Raw genomic sequence first — 20,300 nt, 5'->3', positions numbered from 1 at the left:
TTCAAATTATGATAAGGTAATCAGAGTGGGCCTTAGTTCAATATGACTGGTGTCCTTGCAAGAAGACTCGAGTACCATGACCTGAGGACACTCACAGGAGAGATTGTAGTGATACAGCTGCCAGGCAAGGGACGCCCAGGATGATAGGATGATGCCACCGAGAGAAGCTACAGAGGGCAAGGCTCGATCGTAGACTTCTGGCCTTCAGAACCATAAAACAAGAAATTTCTCTTGTTCTGTGTCCCCCTCTCCCGGGGTGTGGCAATTTGTTATGGGAGCCCCAGGACACTAACAGAGTGCCACTGCCATCATCTCCTAGCCACGACAGCGCTTCAAGCAGAGTGTGCCAGCAGGCGAATTCTGAATCCGTTTCTAAGGCATGTGGTGTCTAAACGTGGTGTCTCTCCCGGTGGGATGGGGGCCCCCAAACGTGAGGCTATGATGGGGGTGGAAGCCAGGGGCGAGGGAAGTGAAAGAATTCACCTGAGGCAGAGCAAAGGGGATGCACGTTTGCATACAGGGCAAGGGAGCAGCGGCTGTCTGCAAGGAGACAGTGGGCGGGGGCTACTTTAAAGGGGGAAGACGAAGTATGGCAAGGCACGCAATTCTCCCTGTTTGCGTAACTGCGCCTGGTTGTAAGTAGCCCGTTGGTCAGTTAGGGGCTACGGCTGTCCTGAGGTGGGTCTCCTGATGGGCCTGTGCGTATTCAGCCAGGGGGTCGCCGTGGACCCTTTCTGCATTCCACCGCTCAAGCCTGTTTCCCTAAAAGCGGCCTCCACAAGGCAGGCCCTCAGGAGGAGGGATGCGTGCGGGGGAACAAGGGGAGCGAGCCTGCCCTCCGGGTTTCTGACTCGAGCAGCTGCGATGGCAGAGCTCCGGCTTATGGAGGCGGGGAGCCTGGCGGGGGCCACCGAGCTGGACGGACCAGTCTGGGAGTCCAGGGGAGAGGTCGGGTACATGAGGGACTGGGCTGCGCAGAGATGCTCCTCCGGACCCCTCCACCTGCTTCCCAAAAGCAAAGTGTCTGTCAACGAGGCAGCGTGCTGCCCCACTTCCCATAATGCTCCCGGCCCAAAATAGGAACAACAAAAACAACCCAAACCCCCAATCACTACGGCGCACGCTGATGCCCTAACCTGCTTTCCGGCAAAACTCCAGGCGCCCGGAGCTGGGGCCCTGCTGGGTTGGGCATTGAGCTTGTCAATCATAGGAGACCAACTATGACTGGTGGAGGCTGGCCTGTGGGTGGGGCGAGGCCGGACTGAGAGCCTGCTTCCGGGACGGCGCGGGCCTCCGTGTTTCCGGCGGCGGCGCAGGGCGGGGCGCGAGCCCGGAAGTCCGCCGATGGTCGTGGGTCGCGTCTGGGTGGCTGCCCGGGTCGGCCGGCGAGGTAAGGTCGCTATCGGCCTTGCGGGGATGGCCACTCGGGCGGGGGCCGGGGCTGTGGTCGCCGGCGCAGCCGTGGTTGCGTTGCTGTCGGCCGCCCTCGCGCTCTACGGGCCGCCGCTGGACGCAGGTACCTGGCCGCAGGCGCTCGTCCGGACGGGAGGCGCCGCCGAAAGCCGGGGACGACGCGGGGGCGTCGGGGGGGGCCGGGCCAGGGCCAGCAGGGCGGCCGAGGCGGTGCAGAGTTTCCTCCGCGTCTCGGACTGGAAGTGCCGGAAGCGCTGGGCGAGGGGACCGAGCGGGTCCTGGGGCGCCCCGCGCAGCCCGGCCCCGGTGGGCACGCCTGGGGCCCAGGTCGCATGCGGGGTTCACCCGAATGACCCCCCGAGGACCCAGCCCCGGCCTCGGCTGTTAAGTAGGACGGACGGTGTAAAAGGATTTAGGCGCGTAAGGAACAAGCGTGTCCCAGTCGGAGCCCCGTACCCCCTCGAGGGTTTTTCCTCTCTGCCCTGTGGATGTTTATGTACATGTACATTATTTGTGTTTGTGTAAGATACAGGAATATATTTTAAGCCGTGAAAGAGCTTGTATATTGTATTTTCTCACTTCTCACAACACGGTGGAGACATTTGTTTATCCGCCTTTGTGTGGAAGAGGCTCTGAGAAAACGAAAATTAAGCAAGCCACGGTTCCCTAGCCAGTAAGTAACTGAAGTGGTAAAATTTACTTTTGCTGTAATAGTCATCAGATGGATTTTACCAAAGGCGTGTATATAGTTGGGCCTGGCACAGAATAACCTAAGGAGTTTTGGGTTTTTGTTTTTCTGCACGATAGTTGACACACAGTATGAAGTCGTGTTGACACACAGCATGCCATTAGTTTCAGGTGCCAAACGCTTTGAGACGCATATGGAGCCTCTGGTCACAGTTTGTTCAGAGACTTTTTATTGGTAGCCCTTTCTCCTAAATTTGTACCGTGTGATGAGTTATTATTTCTCTTGGAGTTTGAAGATTTATTACTAAGCTGACCTGCTGAACTTTTACCAAAACACAGGTGGAGTTCTCGAGCACTGACCCCTTGTGCTAGCTTTAGGACATCTCTGTTATTGTCCAGAATGCTGTCAGGTGCAGGGACTCCAAATTAGGACGGGTCTCGTTAGTGTAAAGGCACAGCGGGCACAAAGAGACATGTTATCAGGGAGGGTCGTTGGTGGTAAGTAATTCCAGAAAATAGCCCAGGCTTACGAAATCCGTTCAGTTCTCCAGTCGGCCTCAGCCACTTAAAACAAACAAAAAACGGGCAGGTTTGACCTGTTCTTCCAGACTCAGAATTGTTGTGAAGACCAGGTGACTTAATTGGATTAATTTTTTTTTTTTTTTAACATTTATTATTGAGAGAGAGAGACAGAGCATGAGCAGGGGAGGGGCAAAGAGAGAGGGAGACACAGAATCCCAAGCAGGCTCCAGGCTCCGAGCTGTCAGCACAGAGCCGGACTCGGGGCTCAAACTCACAAACCGCAAGGTCATGACCTGAGCTGGTCAGGCAGCTTAACTGACTGAGCAGCGGAGGCGCCCCTTAATTGGATACATTTAGAATCGCCTTTGGTCAAGGCCTTTTTCTCCTGCAGAACTTTGATGTTTCTATTTAAATATTTCTGTGGACAACCCTGAACGGGGTCTGCCCCCGGTAAGCCAGCTGAAACCGATTAACTGCCAAGTGTAAGGAAATGTAACTGACCTTGGTTTGGCCCTCAGGTGGATGGGGCGGGTGCTGGTGAGCAGCGTGGATTTACTGGTTCACGAGTGAAAATGCCATACTTCCCGAGTGGTTTTATTCCCCAGACCCTAATGGTTATGGGGGCAGTTGAAACAGGTTTGATCATCTCTGTCTCGTCTTTTGGTTGTTGTGGTGACTATTTGGTTAAAGAAAAACGATTTGCCTTAAAACGGCAGCATTTTGGTACAGCGGTGTCTTCTGGCCTGGCTTACTTGTCACTAACCCAGGTGTCCTCACAGGCCTGTCTCCCTGGGCTCCAGTGTCCTGGTCTGTAAGTGGACAGACTAGCTTCTAATGAGAATAAACCAACATGCTTTGAATTCATCCAGCGTCTATGGAGTGTCTTGCTCTGTGCCACTCTAAGGTGGTTGGGGGTGAGGGGACCCCTAGCCTGAATCTGTAGGTGGGGCTGAACCATGTTCTGTGTAGGCAAAGGGCTGTGGGGTGGCCTTAGGAGTATTTTGTGTGTGGCTAAGTCCTTAGCATAAAGTTACGGTCCCTGATAAACCACAACATTGTCAGGAACCCAGAACAACCCTTGAATGACCGGTAAGTTTGGATTGTGCTTTCACAATTCTAGACTTTAAAAAGCAACCATAGGGGCACCTGAGTGGCTCAGTCGGTTAATGGCCCGACTTCGGCTCTGGTCATGATCTCAGGGTTCATGGGTTCAAGCCCCGCGTTGGGCTCTGTGCTGACAGCTCAGAGCCTGGAGCCTGCTTCGGATTCTGTGTCTCCCTCTCTCTCTGCTCCTCCCCCACTTACACTCTGTCTCTCCTTCAAAAATAAATAAATTTTAAAAAAATGTAAAAAGCAACTGTATTTCTTGATGTGGAGAATTTGAAGGAGTGGCCGTTCTTTGATATTCTTGTGTTGTCCAGTCCGGTCCTTACGTAGATGTGCTAACGTTTGGAACAAACACAGAGCAACCATTTTCATGACCGTGTGGATTGCTCTCAAGCAGTGATTTGTCACATGTGACTGTAATGGCTCTAGCTCCCTTCATGCAGCTCACCGGGGGGTGCCCACGAGGAGACTGTGCAGCCCCCAGATTTGGGGTGTGGACAGGCAGCGCCTCTGGGAGGTGGCACTGTGGACACTCCCCGGGACTTTGGAAGCACAGGGGTCAGCGGGCTGGGGCTGTCCCTGAGCAAGCCCACTTGTGCCTTTTCTTGGCCAGAGGTTTACAGTGATTGTTTTGAGTCGTAGCTTGTGTTGGTTTGCAAGAAGGTAGAAAGTATGGGGCTGACAGTTAAAAATCACCTTATTATTTAGAATGCCATTTCTAGGTTGCTTTTTTTTTTTTTTTTTAAGTTTTTAAAGTTTATTTTGAGAGACAGTGCACACGGGAGGGGCAGAGAGAGAGAGAGAGAGAGAGAGAGAGAATCCTAAGCTGACTCTGCCCTATCAGTGCATTGGCTTGAACTCAAAAACCATGAGACGATGACCTGAGCCGAAATCAAGAGTGGGACACTTAACCTACTGAGCCACCCAGGCGCCCCCCATTTCTGGACTACTTAATGTATCCAACTGAGTGTCAGAAGCATGACTGGCAAATTGGGAGTATTGTGAATCTCAGACTTGAATGTGACCGTGAAAGGTAACAAGTGGGAAGTTGCTTTTCCAGTTTGAGAGAAAAGACTTAAAGGAGGATTGAAATGGAATGTGTATAGTTTATTAAGGAGGAATGCATTAAAAACATTTTCTGAAAGATTAGCTAGACTTCAAAATGATACATTTCAGAAACAAATTTGATAATGTACAGCTTGTGTTTTGTGTTGTAATTTCCAAACATTTGCTTATAGAAATAAAATAAGCCTTTGGATAAAAATCTAGCATTGATATTAAGTCAGCTTTGTGAGGTGTTTTGGTTAACAGGCTGTCTTGTTTCAGTCTCTTTTGTGTATGCCGATGGATACTTATTTTTCTAAATAATTTGTTTTCCTGTTTTTCAGTTTTAAGAAGAGCATTTTCATTGCATAAACCACATTCAATAACGGATATGGAAAATACTTTACAGCTGGTGAGGAATATCATCCCTCCTCTAACCACCAAGAAGCACAAAGGTCAGGACGGAAGAATAGGTATAGTCGGAGGCTGCCAGGAGTAAGTGACTTGGACCACGTTAGCGTGTCAACAACCTCTGTTACCTGGCTGTCTGCCTCCTTAGCGGCCCGCCATCTGTCCAGTTAGACCCCAGTAATCATCTCTAAATGTAGTTCCATGTTACAACACTCGGTATCTTTCAGTGATGAGCTTCTTGACTGAATAGGAGAAAACGGGCCCTGAGTGTGCGGTCCGCGGGGGTGTGTCAGTGTTACGATTTTGCCTGTGGTGGAGACTGAGGCTGTTTTTTCTTGCCTTACCCTTGTCTATATGGCCCAGGCTCCATGCTACAAACAGGTATTACTTTGTAATCAGGATAAAAACAGCATGTGTTTGGTGTACTTTGTCAATTTGAAGATGTTCTTGGGAGTCATTAATGAAATTAGAGCCTACCCTTTTCTCATGGCCCGGTCTCTCTTCTGGTTTTATATATTTTGCCGCTGAGTTATTCAACGCATAACATTTTGTAATTTGTCCTTGTTTTTTAATGTTTATTTATTTTTAAGAGTGAGAGACCGCATGCGAATGGGGGAGGAGCAGAGAGAGAGAGGGAGCCACCGAATCCAAAGCAGGTTCCAGGCTCCCAGCTATCAGCACAGAGTCTGTTGCGGGGCTTGAACTCACTGATGGTGAGCCAAAGTTGGACGCTTGACTGACTGAGCCCCCCAGATGCCCCTATTATACTTTCAAATGTAGCTAGTGGCTGCCTTTTCTACCTACTGTGAATTAAAAATGCCTCTGGGGAGAGTGAACACGTGATCTAAGAATTCCTAAAGAGCTCTCACTGCTGACTGTCACTTTGTATATTGCCACTTACACTGCTGTCTGCTTCCTGCCTGGCCTGGTGGGCTGCAGTCAGGGTAGGAGTCCTTGGCCTCTTCTGGCATGGTCTTTGTGCAGAGTGTGCAGGGGGCCCGTGGAGGACTTGCACACCCCCGGTGTCTTGCTAGGCAGGCTGAGTTGCGCCTTGGCCGAGGTGGCAGCGATTTTCTCTGGTAATCCACGCACGTGATCATATTGTCCTCTAGCCTCCACTCTGCACCTTAAAAGTTCACCTTAATCTGTAAGTAAGTAATTTACTCTTGCTTGGCTGTTTGTAAGGTTTTCTTTTTCTTTTTTCTTTCTTTTTTTTTTTTTTTTTTAAGAATTCTGCAGTTTTCTCCAGATGTGTCTGGGTGTGTCTTCTTTTCAGTAATGTTGAGATTTGCTGAGTGCTTTCTGTCTGTAGACATGATCCCTTTGGATGGGGGAAGTTTGCCTTTTACTGGCTGTCATGTCGCACCTGGTTCTCTTCCTGCTACCGCATGTTGGACTCTTGGATCACTAGCTCTTAGCTGCCTTTCTTCCTTTAGGCCCCCAGTTAAAAGACAGCCCTCCTCCGGCCTCTGGGATGGGGGCCCCTGCCAGGCCCTTGGGTCCCGGCCCCCTTGAGAGTGTTGAGCATGTCAGGGGTTTTATTCCTCAGATCCCCTCCATCTCTGGCTTTGTATTTTGGGACGTTTGCATGGGAAGAATTGGTCTTCAGGTTTTTTTTTTTAGATAGTCTGGTAGTGTAGCGTGCTAGGGGGTAATTATCTAATTTAAAATCTGTCCATTAGCTTTAGGAACTAACCTTTAAAGTAGGATCCTCTTCATTCTGGTTAGAAAAGCATTATGTACTTGTTTATAAAAATTCAAGCACTTCAGAGATGTGTGAAGTGACAGCCTTATGGTACCCCACATGATAATACAGTAAGGACACATTGTTAGCCTTCCAGATACCAGTGTGTGTGCTGCCACCAGCAAGCATCCCCCGCCCCCCTGCCCTGTGACTATGGGCAGCTTCTGCTGGGCAAGTAGGCAAGCTGGTTTTCGTTGTTTTGTGTCCTCGTTGTGGGGTGGGCCAGAGAGGGTGTGTGTGTCCTGCCTTGTGCTCCCGGCCCGTTGGCGGCCCTGCTCTGGGAGAGTGTCTCGTGTAGAGAGTCCTCAGTCTTTTTCCTAAGTTCCCTTCGCTGCTCGGGATTGACGTAAAGGTTACACTAGTCCGATGACAAGTTCAAGAATTTTCCTCTCTAGGGGCACCTAGGTGGCTCAGTAGGTTAAGCGTCCAACTCTTGATTTTGGCTCAGGTCATGATCTCGTGGTTATGGGGTCGAGCCCTGCATCAGGCTCCTTGCTGAGTGTGGAGCCTGCTTTAGTTCCTCTCCTTCCTTCCACCCCTCTGCCCCCTCGCCCTTATGTGAATGGGTTCTCTCTCCCCTCTTCCCCCCCCAAAAAGAATTTTCCTTTCTGTGTTTGATGCAACCTTAAAAACAGTTACAGGCATTCTGGAATGGTAGGGCGGAAGCAGGAGGAAGCTGTGTGAGTCTCGGTGCCTGATTGTGTTGTGCTCCCCTGCCCCTGGGGGTCTCCTGGCAGACCCTTCAGTGAGCTCACGTGGCCGCCTCCGTCTTCTGTGTGGGCACCGTGCTGCAGAGAGTGGCGGTCCTGATGTGGCACAAAGGTCTTATGTGGCACAGTGACTTGTCTGGTCGTGACCCATGTTTGCTGAAGTTCACTGAACATTTTCTGAGCACCTGCGAGGTGTTGGGCCTTGGGCCGTGTGATTCATGTCTTTGTAATCCTCTGATAAACCTGCTGTATTGACTCTTTCCCAGTAGTTTCTGACTGTAAGTATCTTCCTTTTTAGGTACACAGGAGCCCCCTACTTCGCAGCAATTTCCGCTCTCAAAGTGGTAGGTCTGTTTACAGCTTCTCTGTCTAGTGAAGAGCTTGTCTTTGTCTTTTAAAGTTTATTTGTGAAAGGAAGAGAAGGAGACAGGGTCGGGGGCGGGGGGCGGTGCAGAGAGAGGGGGAGAGAGAATCCCAAGCAGGCTCTGCACTGTCAGCACAGAGCCTGATTCAGGGCTTGATCCCTTGAACTGTGAGATTATGACCTGAGCCAAAACCAAGAGTCAGACACTTAACCGACTGAACCCCCAGATGCCCCGAAAAGCACCTTGAAATCTATCCTGACCTTGTGCTGTGACCAAAAAACTGGGAGTTTTTAATTGAAGTTTCATTAGGACTGTACTTCAGTGCAATCCTGGGACACCGCCTCTGTCCTGCCTTAAGCAGTTGGCGTCTTTACACCTCGCGATTTCCTAGGCCTTTGATCAAGTCCTAATAGCCCTGTCAGCACAGTATGAGTGAAATGTGCCCCCCCCCCCCCCCGCGGCCCTTAGGGTGACACAGCTGAGTTGGTCTGGGTTGACCTGCCTCTTGGGGGGGAGGGGGTGCGGCAAAAGGCTTTCTCTGCAGACCTTTCCTTAGGGTCTGTCCTGCTCTGAGCCACTTCACCCTAGTGTGGGGCCGCGGCGAGGGGCTTGTACGGACACCCCTTTGGTGCCTGCCGGGTGGGCCGTGCTTTGAGTCCACCCTTGTGCTCGTTTCTTAGGGTGCAGATCTATCGCACGTGTTCTGCACGCGGGAGGCTGCTCCCGTGATCAAGTCGTACAGCCCGGAGCTGATCGTTCACCCTGTTCTGTGAGTGGGGCCGTGCAGGTGGTTCGCAGCTCGTCAGGGGCTGCAGGCGCCTCTGCCCGGTGGCTGCTGTGCTGGGAGGTGACGGGAGGTGCCCTCAGGAGAGGGGACAAAGCCGTAAGGTCAGAAGCCCAGCAGCCATGTGTGTGCAGCGTGGGACGAGATTCGGGCCACCAGGGCCCTGTGTGCCGTGGCTGTCAGAAAGGGCTGAGGCCTCCAGGGAGAGGTTGGGGCCTTGCCTGTGGCCACGCCCCCACAGCAGTAATGAGGAGCCCGTCGGACCGTAGTGGGGCCGTTTCCTCATTCAGCAAATGCTTCCCCTTCCAGTCCCTGCCCTGCTTCCAGAGGGACAGTATAGGACCAAGCAGACAAAACACCTGCTTCTGTGCAGCTTCCTTTCTGGGACAGCCCTGTGCCCTAGAGCTTTCTGCAGTGATGAAAACGTTCTCCTTGCTGCTGACCACCCGTGGCTACCCAGCACTTAAAATGTGGCCAGTGGGACTCAGAAGCTGAGCTTTTATTTTAATTAAACTTAAGTAGCCACATGGGGCTGATGTCTGTCCTACTGGGCAGCAAAGTCCTGGAGACAGACAAGTAGGACAAGTGTGTCAGAGGGCGGTAAAGACCACGCGGAGAGCCAGGGCAGGGGACGGAACACCACATGTCACATGGGGTGCATGCACGTGGCGTGTGTGTGCTTTTCCGTGGGGTGATCGTGAGCGGGGGCCCAGAGGGTGCGTTCAGGTAGGGCCCTGCAGACACGGGGAAGGGTTGATGCAACAGCTCAGGCTGCGGGGTGTTGGGGAGCAATAGGAGCTCCAGGTAGGGCAGGTGACCAGAGAGGTTCAGGGTCAAGCTTAGCAGGTTGTGGGGGTCATCACGAGGGTCTGGCTTTCATGTAAGTGCAGAGGGGCCGCTGGAGCCCCTGAGCAGGGCAACAGCCGCATCCAGTGGATATTGTAACAGGCTCGTCTGGCTGCTGTGTTGACAGCTCTTGGGGCCCAGGGTGGAAGCAGGGGTTGCATGAGGGTGTCATAGGTGACAGTGAGTGATGGGTACGAGTAGGAGAAGGGGGTAGATTCGCGGCACGTCTGAAAGTACAGCCCAGGGGCTGCTGACAGGTGGGATGCGGGGTAGAAGGAAAAGAGTTGTGAAGGCCGCCCTGGCTTCGGTCCAAGCTGGTTGTCCGTTAACAAGGTGGGGGCGTGGGGGAGCAGGTTCGGGTGAGCCTGACAGGGGCTGGCTTTTGGGTGTGTTTTCACTTGCCTGTCGGACATCCGAGCGCATTGCCGTCAGGCACCGGACGAGACGGAGGTGGTCAGGAAAAGGGTAAATCGGGTTGTTCACGTGTGGGAGAGGTTTAAAGCCAGGAGACAGGATGAGGCCACCCAGGAGTGCGTGTCAGCAGGTTCGGCCCAGCATGCAGACATCTGGGAGCGGGGGGGGGGGGGGTGTTCTGGACAACCGCACCCTCTTGGAAGTGCCTGCGTCCCTGCAGTCACACAAAGACTAAGCACGGCTGCTTGGGGCTCACGGTGGGGTTGTTCTGGGCAAGGCTTTACATGGTGGGTTCCAAGAGTCTAAGAGCGAGATGGTGGGTGGGAAGGAGTGACACAAGTGCCTCCAGCTGTCAGGTCTTGTGCTAAGTGAAGGCACTCTTCCATTGTACAGGGTCCCCCGGGCGCCTCCTGTGAGTGATGGAGACAGACGGGTTCCTTCCAGAGGGCAGAGATGGTTATGAAGGAGGCACGTGTCTTATCTGGCTTATCGTAGATGTTGAGAGCTAGGTTTCCACAGCTGGGTGTTCTGGGGAGAACCCGTGTGCGGAGGAGGCCAGGGAGGCTGATGGCTGGATGCCGGGCGCGGTGCCGGCACAGAGAAGGAACTCGGAATAAGAACGGGGGAATCCAGAAGAACGTGTGGTCTCCCTAAAGGGTAAGCCAGCACGTGCAGACTGTAAGTGCTCTGCCCTTCTTTTCCTTGCGCAGCGACAGCCCCAGTGCCGTGCGGGACGTGGAGACATGGTTGCCCCGACTGCACGCCCTGGTGGTAGGACCTGGCCTGGGCAGAGACAACGTTCTTCTCGAAAACGTTAAGGTAAGTAACGTAGAGAATTACCGAACTTCCCTCTTCTCATGGACCCGACTGAGCTCAGAAGTCAGAAGACGAGCACTTTGATGGAGCGTCTGTTCAGTGTTCTGGTGCCTCTTGATGGAGTCATGGAGATGGTTTGGGGGAGGGAGGAGGAACTAGGCAGAGAGAGAGTAGCAAACCTTTAGGTTTTAACAACCAACCGGGATGGGATGCGTCTCTTGCTCTTGGGGCGTCAGCTTTTCACCCTGCAGCGGGGGAGTCACTGGGATCGCTCACGTGCGGGTGTCCCACTCTGCTCTGGAACAAGAGGCGTGGGGACAGACGCCTGCCATGGGAGGACAGCCACTGACTTGTCCTCCAGAGAGCCGAAAGAGCTAACACTTGGGACATTTGGGGCAGATAATCTGAGAGCCAGTCCTGCACAGTTGAACAGTAGTTCCAGGTGACACCCTGTAAATGAGGGGCATTGGGGCGCTCCTGCTTCGGAGCCACCTGCACCAGCACGGGGGCATGCTGCCTGCCCGGTGGCATCATCCAGCCCTGGAGCCTTGACCTCTTGCTGAAAAGTTGGTGCAATCATAGCTGAGGAGTGCCAGGCCCCTTGGGTCACGTGAGGCGAGAGGGAGACGGGAGGGGCATCCCCGTGCGTACACAGTAGGTCTGCAGTGTGCTCTTGTCCTGAGATGGTGGCTGTCCACGCAGCGTGGGTGGGACAGGGCCTGGGACAGCCTCTCTGCCACATGGTTTGTCTTTGGGAAGAGAGGCAAGTGAGGGTTCCTGCCGGAATAGGGTCAGAGTGTTTGGTTGCCCCTATGACCCTCAGGATGATGGGATTCTTGACCTTTTGTGACCTACCAGTTCACCGCTGGCCCTGTGACAGAGTGGAGCTCACAACAGTCTCTCTGGCCTCTTTCTTCTTCTTTCGTGCTCCTTGACGCTGATTATCGAATTATGGCGAGGTTTCTTGCTCACGTGCTGTGGAGACATAGATATGCTATTGGTGTGGATGGATTCAACGTAACCTCAAAATTCTGGCTGCTGCTTTTAAGAGCTGTGGTCTGAGTGTGTGTGTCCCTCCAGTCTCACGTGTTGGAATCCTGACCACCCCCCCCCCCCCCCCCCCCCCCCCGCCCAAGGTGAGGTGTCAGGCGGCGTGGTCTGTGGCTCTGCCTGTTCTGGGCCTTTCCTAGCAGTTCAGTCTTACACTACGTGGCATTTGTGACCAGCTGTGTTTACCCAGCATTTCGGGGTTCGTCTGTGTCCACTGTGGCCCAGGGCTCCACTCCTTTCATTGCTGTTTGACGTTCCCTTGTGGATGGACCACATTTTGTTTACCTGTCCATCACTTGATGGACGATTGGGTCGCTTCCGCTTGGGCTGTTACGAGTAACGCCACCACGAATCTTTGTTACAGGTTTTGTGATCACTTTTGTTCACGTTTTGAGGAACTTGTGTTTGCTGCACAATTTTTGTTTTTGATTTTTGTTTTTTGCAGCATACTTTAAATTATTTTTTAATGTTTATTCATCTTTGAGGGACAGAGCGCAAGTGGGGGAGGGGCAGAGAGAGAGGGAGACACAGACTCCAAAGCAGGCTCCAGGTTCCCAGCTGTCAGCACAGAGCCCAACGCGGGGCTGGAACCAACAGACCATGAGATCATGACCTGAGCCAAAGTCAGATGGACACTTAACCGACTGAGCCATTCAGGTGCCCCTTGCAGCACACATTTTTAATTCTGATCACGTCCTGCCTTTTAAGAGCTTAATTGTTTTTTAGCTGTGATATTTAGGTTTGTGGTCCATTTTGAGTTGATTTTGACGTATGGTATAAGGAAGCAGTCCACCTGTGTTCTTTGGCAAGTGGATGTTCAGTTCTAGCTCCACTTGCCTCGAGTGAGCTGTCTGGGTGTCCTTGCTGGAAATCCGTGGGCGTAAGGGTTTATTTCTGGGCTCTGGTTTCTGTACATTGGTTTGTACGGCCGTCCATGTGCTGGTGCCACACAGTCCTGATGACGGTGGCTATGCGATAAGCTTTGTGGGATCTCTCCAGCTTTGTTCATTTCAAGAGTATTCTGGCTGTCCTAGGTCCTGTGCACTTTTCCAGGAGTTTTAGGATCAGCGTGTCAGTTTGCCGAAGAGGCAGATGGGATTCCGACGGGGATTGTGTTGAATCTGTAGGTCAGCTTGGGGGGGGGGGGGGCGGGTATTGCTGCTATGAAGTCTTCCAGTTCATATGCTGGTTTTGAATCAGAGTTTTCCAGATCTAGAATGTAGGCTCTTGACTAGCCTCATTCTATTTATCTGTAGTTTGTGCTTGTTCAGTGCTAAGTCCTGGACACTTTCTCCTGACAGGGTATGTGTATATTCCTCATGATTCTTAATAGCTACATCACCACATGCCATATTTAACTAGTTCATTTGGGCTGCTTCTGGCTTTTTCCTGTTGCAGTGCTGATGTCTTGAACATTTGTGCATGAGTGTACGTCCATTTCTTTTGGGCGTCTTCTTCAGGATAACCGTCTGCAAGTTGTGCGTACGGCTGTTCCCTCTGCTGGAGTGCTGCCCTGGCCAGGACTCTGCTCTGGGGGCCATCGTCCCTTCTCCCCTCAGCCCTGTCCCCCAGGGAGTACTCCTGGTTTACTTGTTTTAAATTTTTAAAGAGAGCGAGCGAGCAAGCACGAGTCAGGGTGGGGGGCAGGAGGGAGAGGATCTTTAGCCTTGATGCAGAGCTCAAGCCCACAACCCTGGGATCACGACCTGAGCGGAAATCAGGAGTGGGACCCTCAACCCATTGACCCTTGGGCGCCCCCTGCTGGTTTGTTTGCAGCTGCGTCTTTCTGCTGGACACTCGGGGCTGCTGCGCAGCCTCCTCTGACCTGTGGGGGCGCTCGTTTACTCCTTTCCATCCACCCTGTAGGACCCTGTAGGACCCTGTAGCGCTAACTGGATGTGCACGGAGAGAGGTGTGGTCGTGTCATCAGCTGGTCTCCCTGGGCTCCCCTCTGTCTCCTGTGTTCTGGGGCCCTGGCCGCCACTGTGGCCGCTGTCCTGGCAGCGGAGTCAGTGGGGACGAAGCCACGTGCACAGTGCACTTCGTACGAGTCCTCTGAGTGATGGAAGCAGTTGGTCCTTCAGTGGGCAACTGACACGTGGCTCTGTGCTTCAGGAGAGCCAAGTGACCTGTGACGTTACACGACTCAGATGCCCCGCTGTGTTGCCTGAGGTTTCTCGGTGTTTGAACGTGGACTTCACTGTTCTCTGGGAGAAGTGTGATAGGAAAGCACAGAGGTGGAGGCATCCTCGTTGTGGCCAGACGCTGCAGCCTGCACCCAGAGATCCGGGAAAGTGGAATTAGCCAAGCTGAATCTGTTCTAATGGGAGAGCCAGACTCCAAGCAAGCAGGAGTGTTTACGTTGTAAGGGAGGAAGTACGGCTCCACGAGGCTCCTGTGCCCCGACCCTCGTTTGAGGGGGCTTTTGGCCGCTCTCCCGTCGCTCACACCCGTGTCAGCAAAGGACCACTGAGGCCGTGGGGCAGGGCAGCTCTGGTCTCAGGGGCTCTTCGTTTCATTTTCAGAATAACTTTGTGTGAAACGTATGTGGATTTACCTTTTAATGTTTTAAGTTATTTCTGCTTACCATGTATTTTGTTTTACTGTTTCCTTTTTTTAATGGTTGCATTTCAGGTATGTGCAGGTCCTCGGAGCCTCCAAAATAATTTACTTGAAGGAAATAGGAGTTTAAAGGTAAATGTGTGTTAGACCTAAGCAGTTGTCAGGCTCAGGGCTAGACTGTGTACTTAAAATGATTACTGCAGCTACCATTTGTGGACTGTCAGCTCCCTTGCCAAGAGCTGGGTAAATCTTTAGAGGTGGTATCTCTAGTCCTCATACAAACTTCAGAGTATTACTCAAGGCCTTATCCTTATTTTAGCGATCAGAAAACCCAGTCTCACAGAAGTAAAGTGATTCAAGTTCACTCAACTCTAAGTGGCAGAGCTGGGGCTTCGGGGACGGTCTTTGGACTCTGAGCCGGTGTACATCACAAGATGCTTTCTGGAGGTCCAGAGCGTGTGACCTGGCGATGTCCTAGCTGCTCAGTACATATCTTGGACCGTTTCGCTTGAAGCCTAAGTCAAACAGTTGCCTCACAGAGATCGACAGATCTTACAAATCCCAAGTCAGGGCCGTCATTAAGGCAGCTGTCACTTGTCCTGGATTTATCCCCTGGTTCCTTTGCTTTTCCTCTTGGGCCCAGAAGACACTGGAGTTTACGCCGTTGAGGCACTAGACATCTGTACCTGCCTGCTCAGGTGGCCACCACAGACAACCACAGGCGGGGGCTGGGACAGCAGACATTGGTCCCCCCGCTCCCCCTGTCCTGGAAGATGTCTGACAGCAGAGTGTCGGCAGGTTTGCTTTTTCCTGAGGCCTGTCTCCTTGGCCTTCCTGCTGTGTCATCACACAGTTGTCTCCATGTTGTCCGTGTCCTTCCTCTTCTCCTGTTCCAAGGACACCAGCCGTCCTAGAGCAGGGCTCTTGTTTCATTGTTCTCTTAATGTTTTCTACTTTCAAGTGCATTTGCAGCACATGATCTTGTAAAATACTGGTTCATAGCAATAAGCAAGTGTATGTATGTTGATTATGGATAGATAGCTTATGTGGATCCTGAGAAACTTAACAGAAACCCATGGGGGAGGGGAAGGAAAAAAAAAAAAAAAAAAGAGGTTAGAGTGGGAGAGAGCCAAAGCATAAGAGACTCTTAAAAACTGAGAACAAACTGAGGGTTGATGGGGGGTGGGAGGGAGGGGAGGGTGGGTGATGGGTATTGAGGAGGGCACCTTTTGGGATGAGCACTGGGTGTTGTATGGAAACCAATTTGACAATAAACTTCATATATTGGGAAAAAAAGATAATTTAGTAAAAAACTTCTGAAACTTGGAGTATAACCTTGTCAGAGGTGATTTATTGCTTATTATCATCACTGGTTTTATTTATCTTTTTATTTTTAAAGTTTATTTCGAGATAGAGCGGGCACATGCGAGTGCATATGTGAGCAGGGGAGGGTAAGAGAGAGGGTCCCAAGCAGGCTCCCCGCTGGTAGCGCAGAGCCCAGTGTAGGGCTCAGTCCCACCTGGGATCCTGACCAGAGCTGAGGATATTAATGGAAGGCTGTCCAGGTGCCCCGTGGTCACTTATTTTAAAACACAAAGTGTTAGGAAATTTGCATAAGAACTGATGATTTGGGAACCCCGGTGAGTGCTGATGGGAGAGTGGGAGACTGTGCCTTGGGGTCCACCCTGTGGGCTGGCCCTGACTTCCAGAGGGGCCCGGCTGTTGGGTCGGGGGGGGGGGGGGGGTCTGTTCTGTTTGTTGCCCACATTTAATTTCTGCTTGTCAATGACCTGTTGTTGTAATTCATTGCGGAACTGCTTGCTTGGTGTTCTTTGAATTCCAACGAGGGGTGAGGGGTGAGGGCTTGTCGCTCAGTGTGGTTTCCTTTTCCTTGTAGGGCATCTTAGAAGCATCCAAGGCCAGGGATGTCCCCATCATCATCGATGCGGTGAGTGTGGCCTCTCCTCTGCTCCCCTTCTCACAGCCAGGCCCCGAGGCTGTGCGCTAAATACCTGTTCTTGTCTGCAGGATGGGCTGTGGCTCATTGCTCAGCACCCGGCCCTCATCCACGGCTACCGGAAGGCCGTTCTCACTCCCAACCACGGGGAATTCACCAGACTCTCTGACGCCGTGGTGAGTTTGCTGACCTCCCAGGAGACGGGGCGTGAGCCTGAGTCCCTCCTGAGATGGGGTGTGAGGTCCCCCCTCTCCACTCTCGAAGACGGGGTGGGACGATGCTGTGATTCTGCCCCACCTGTCCCTGCACACGGCCAGCGGGTAGATGCGTGTTCCCCACATGCTAACAGTGCTGTTGGTTCCTGGCGGGGAGTGTGATGATGGGGCATCTTCTCGCTAGCGTGTCTCTTGGTGGATGAGAGGTGGGTGGGTGCTCTGTGGATCAGCCCATCCCTGCCCGCGTTGCCTGGCCTGTGGAATGTGGGTAATGACGGCATCACCTCGTAGGGCCTGTGAGGACGAAATGACACAACGGATGTAAACCCACGAGTTCTTCCATATTGAGCACCCCGTGAATGTTAGCGCGTCATCATTCAGGCCTGTGTCACTTCTGTGAGCCTTGAAAGTTCCACCACGGGCAGTGTTCCGTGTCAACAGGAGGGCGGTATTTGTGCTGCTCGTGCCGCCATTGGCGTCCGCTGACAGCTTTGTCTGTGATGTCCCACCTCGCAGCTTAGGGACCTTGTGAACGGCAGTGATCATCGTGAAGGCAGTGATCATCGTGAAGCCGTACGGAGACTCAGCCAGGCCTTGGGGAACGTGACCGTGGTCCGGAAAGGGGAGCGGGACGTGATGTCTGACGGCGAACACGGTGGGTAGCTGTAGGCCTCACGCCTGTCAGCCCGGGTGGCCGTGCTGGGCCCTGGGCTCTGGAAGACCCATCCCCGTGGCACATGCGGTCCCTTGTGCCACACGTGTTCCACACAGAGGGACTTCCTGATGAGCTTAGTTTTATTCCTGTTTGGCAAAGGGGACTGAGCACGCAGGGCGTTCACCCTCCCCATCGCCAGGGGCGGTGGCGACGCGGTCCCGTCAGCAGGGGGTGCTCCAGGGTCCCTGGCCTGCTGCCTCCCACTCCTGCGGGGTCATAGACGAGTTTGACTATTCTACCGCATTCTGTTCTATTGTGAAAACAGTGGGAGAGTGAGGAGGTGCTCAGAGCCGACCCCGGGGAAGGGGTTGCCAGGTGCTGGAGGGGCTGCGTCCCCCTCGTCCTTGCGCCGGGGCCTGTGGGCTGTTGAGTGGGCCGAGCAGGGGGAGGTTCTGGCGGCTGCATTGCCTCCCTAGTGCCCTGAAGGCCAGTCCTCCGCTCACTTACCATGATGGGGGGCAGGGAGCACACTGGCTGTAACAGCGTGACCCAGGACTGTCACCTGCTGTAAGGGGGAAGAAACCCTTGAGCACCGAGAGTGCTCAACTCACGTGGCTGCGGTCAACAGACACAGCACGTGTCCTCTGGGGGACCCTGAGACCCTTGGGGCTTTTATTGCTGGAGAGAGCTCTGGAGTGTGACACATTCAGAGGCTGTAATAACCCGTTTTCAAGATCCGTATTTTCAGAACAGCTGCTCGTGACACAGAGTGAACGAAACGGTCACAGCTGGGTCTGTGCCGGGGGCACTCGCGTGGCACGCACCTCCCTGAAGGCGGTGCTGGTCCCTGGGTGGCCTGGGCTCTCGGAGCCCATGAGCCTGGCCACCCCATGTACCTGTGCTATTCTCCGATGTGTTCCGGCAGCGCCCTACCAGTTGTACGAGTCTGCTCGCCACCTGCGTGGCTCAGGTGGTTCCAGCCCCGTCTGGCTTTGCTCTCCTTAAAACACACCGCCTCATTAGGAGCAGACAGGAAGGGCCGGAGCTGATCCAGATCGCACCCCGGGCACAGGCCAGTTCGCTCTGACGGCCCTGTCCCTCCTGCCCCGCAGTGCTCGAGTGTGCCCACGAAGGCAGCAGCCGCAGGTGTGGCGGCCAGGGAGACCTGATGTCGGGTGCCCTGGGTGTCCTTGTGCACTGGGCGCTGCACGCCAGCCCCGAGAAGACAAACGGGTATGTGACGTCTTCCTCCCTTGTCCTTCCGGTTCCCAGCCGTGTGAGCCACTTCGTTTGCTCGTACGTTTAGCCGCTTGGAACATTGCAGGGGAAAGCTCGGGATCACGTGGAGGCGACCCCAGGGCAGGGGGGGTCCCAGGACGGTCACCCGCACAGCTCCTGCTCCATGCGAGGTTGGGGCCCTGCCCTGTTGCTTGGCGCCCATGGCTCCGAGGTGTCAGGAGTTTTTAAAGCCCCCCAGTTAATTCTAACATGGTGGCCATGCTTGGGACCCTGTTCCAGGGGGTACGAGGTGTACCCCCTCGTACGGCAGAAGCGTGGGACCAACACGCGGGGCCTAGGGGAGCCGGCTGTGCCCGTTGTCCCGAAAGAGTGGAGTTTCCTCTGAGTGGCAGGACTGGGAGATGCAGGCTTGGCTCACATTCCGGGTCGGAACTGTGAGCTCGGGCAGGTTCCCCCACCCCATCCTGCACACGCATCATGTGACACTGGTGGCCACATGGGCCGGGGCGGGATGTCCCGGGTCTGGAGGCCCCCTCGACACCCGTGAAGCTTTATGGGACCTGCAGGGTGGCGGCACTGCTGGTGGGCAGGAACCGTGCGGGTGCCACACGGGTGTCTGGTGTCAGACGGGGGCGAGGACCCGCGTTCTCAGATCTTTGGTCGTCCTCGCACCCTGGCACCGAGGGCGCTCTAGGCCATGCTTTGTGGGGGGGAGCTGCAGTGTGTCCTCCAGGCAGGTGGGTATTGTATCCGGGCATATCCATGTCCCTGGTCATAAAGCCGCCTTCTGCCTCGGGCCCAGCAGGCTTGAACCTGTTTGGGGTGTCAGGGGGACGTGGGAGGGAAAGTGGAGCCTGTCTGAAGGTCCTCCCTCCAGGTCCAGCCCTCTGCTCCTGGCCGCCCTGGGCGCATGCTCTCTCACACGCCAGTGCAGCCACCAGGCTTTCCAGAAGCACGGCCGCTCCACCACCACCACCGACATGATCGCGGAGGTCGGGCCCGCGTTCCGCAGACTCTTCGAAACCTGAGCCGAGGCAACGGGAAACAGGCCGCACCACGGATGGGGACGCTGCGTTTGTCGCGGGTCCCCGTCCTTGGGGTACGAGAGCAGCATGATCCACAGGTTGGTTTTGGCCTTAATACGTAGCTATAGGTGTTACAGGGACACTGAACGGGATTCCTGAACTTTCCTGGCTGTTCAGCAGTGATGGAGAGAAAGACGTACACGGTCCCGGCCGCTGAGCTGGTGCTGTGGACTCGGCCTGCTTCCTGTTTCTGTGAGGAGCTCCCCGTGCTAGATGCCCCCCCACGGGGATCCCCTGGGTCCTGTCCAAATACCTGCACGATGATGAGCTGTGCTTTTTAAAATTGAGGCCCACCGGGTGGCGTGGCCTTCGTTTTCTTGTTCACGTTTGCTTTTTAAACACTGATTACATTGAAACCCGGCAGAAATAAGCATTGGTGGTTTGGGCTAATGGAAGCATTTCAGAACAATCAGTGATTGGTTTTTGGAGGAAACGACACAGCCCTGAGCGGTGGGTGGGGTTCCGACGTGGCCCATCGGGGCACGGGGACTGAACACGGTCAGACAGCAGGGCCCTGCTGGTTGGAGGTGGTGTGTCCTCAGGAGCAGATTCCGGTCAAGAAGTTGATGTCTGTGTGATGCCTGGGCAGCCGCTCGTGACCCATGTGGTTCCTTCAAACGCCATTTTCCCCTGATGTTTGGGGTGATACTGTGTGACCCCTGACCTCAAATGGA

The 20,300-nt window shown here is 53.9% G+C and overlaps 1 protein-coding gene across 2 annotated transcripts; it reads left to right on the top strand.

Moving 5' to 3' along the window:
• Positions 1 to 1,259: 1,259 nt before the first annotated feature.
• On the top strand, positions 1,260 to 19,759 carry NAXD (NAD(P)HX dehydratase). Of its 2 annotated transcripts, none has more exons than XM_078453048.2 (10): positions 1,260 to 1,390; positions 5,118 to 5,268; positions 7,937 to 7,982; positions 8,684 to 8,772; positions 10,758 to 10,866; positions 16,373 to 16,423; positions 16,504 to 16,608; positions 17,164 to 17,302; positions 18,415 to 18,535; positions 19,419 to 19,759. In XM_078453048.2, exons 1-10 carry the CDS (start codon positions 1,345 to 1,347, stop codon positions 19,567 to 19,569), a joined length of 1,008 nt encoding a protein of 335 aa, XP_078309174.1. In that variant the 5' UTR covers positions 1,260 to 1,344; the 3' UTR covers positions 19,570 to 19,759. The 2 variants fall into 2 exon arrangements, with proteins under 2 accessions (XP_078309174.1, XP_078309172.1); XM_078453046.2 differs by lacking the exon at positions 1,260 to 1,390 and adding an exon at positions 1,397 to 1,516.
• Positions 19,760 to 20,300: the final 541 nt, after the last annotated feature.

The sequence above is a fragment of the Panthera onca genome, chromosome A1 (genome assembly GCF_046562875.1).
Source record: "Panthera onca isolate mPanOnc1 chromosome A1, mPanOnc1 haplotype 2, whole genome shotgun sequence".
NCBI classification, from domain to species: Eukaryota; Metazoa; Chordata; class Mammalia; order Carnivora; family Felidae; genus Panthera; species Panthera onca.
This window is presented reverse-complemented; position numbering and strand designations above follow the sequence as displayed.

Coding starts and splice junctions, on each gene's coding strand:
- NAXD (XM_078453046.2), top strand. CDS start 1,417: ATGGCCACTCGGGCGGGGGCCGGGGCTGTGGTCGCCGGCGCAGCCGTG. Junction 10,867..16,372: donor TTCTTCTCGAAAACGTTAAG/GTAAGTAACGTA, acceptor TTTTCCTTGTAG/GGCATCTTAGAAGCATCCAA. Junction 16,609..17,163: donor CCAGACTCTCTGACGCCGTG/GTGAGTTTGCTG, acceptor CCCACCTCGCAG/CTTAGGGACCTTGTGAACGG.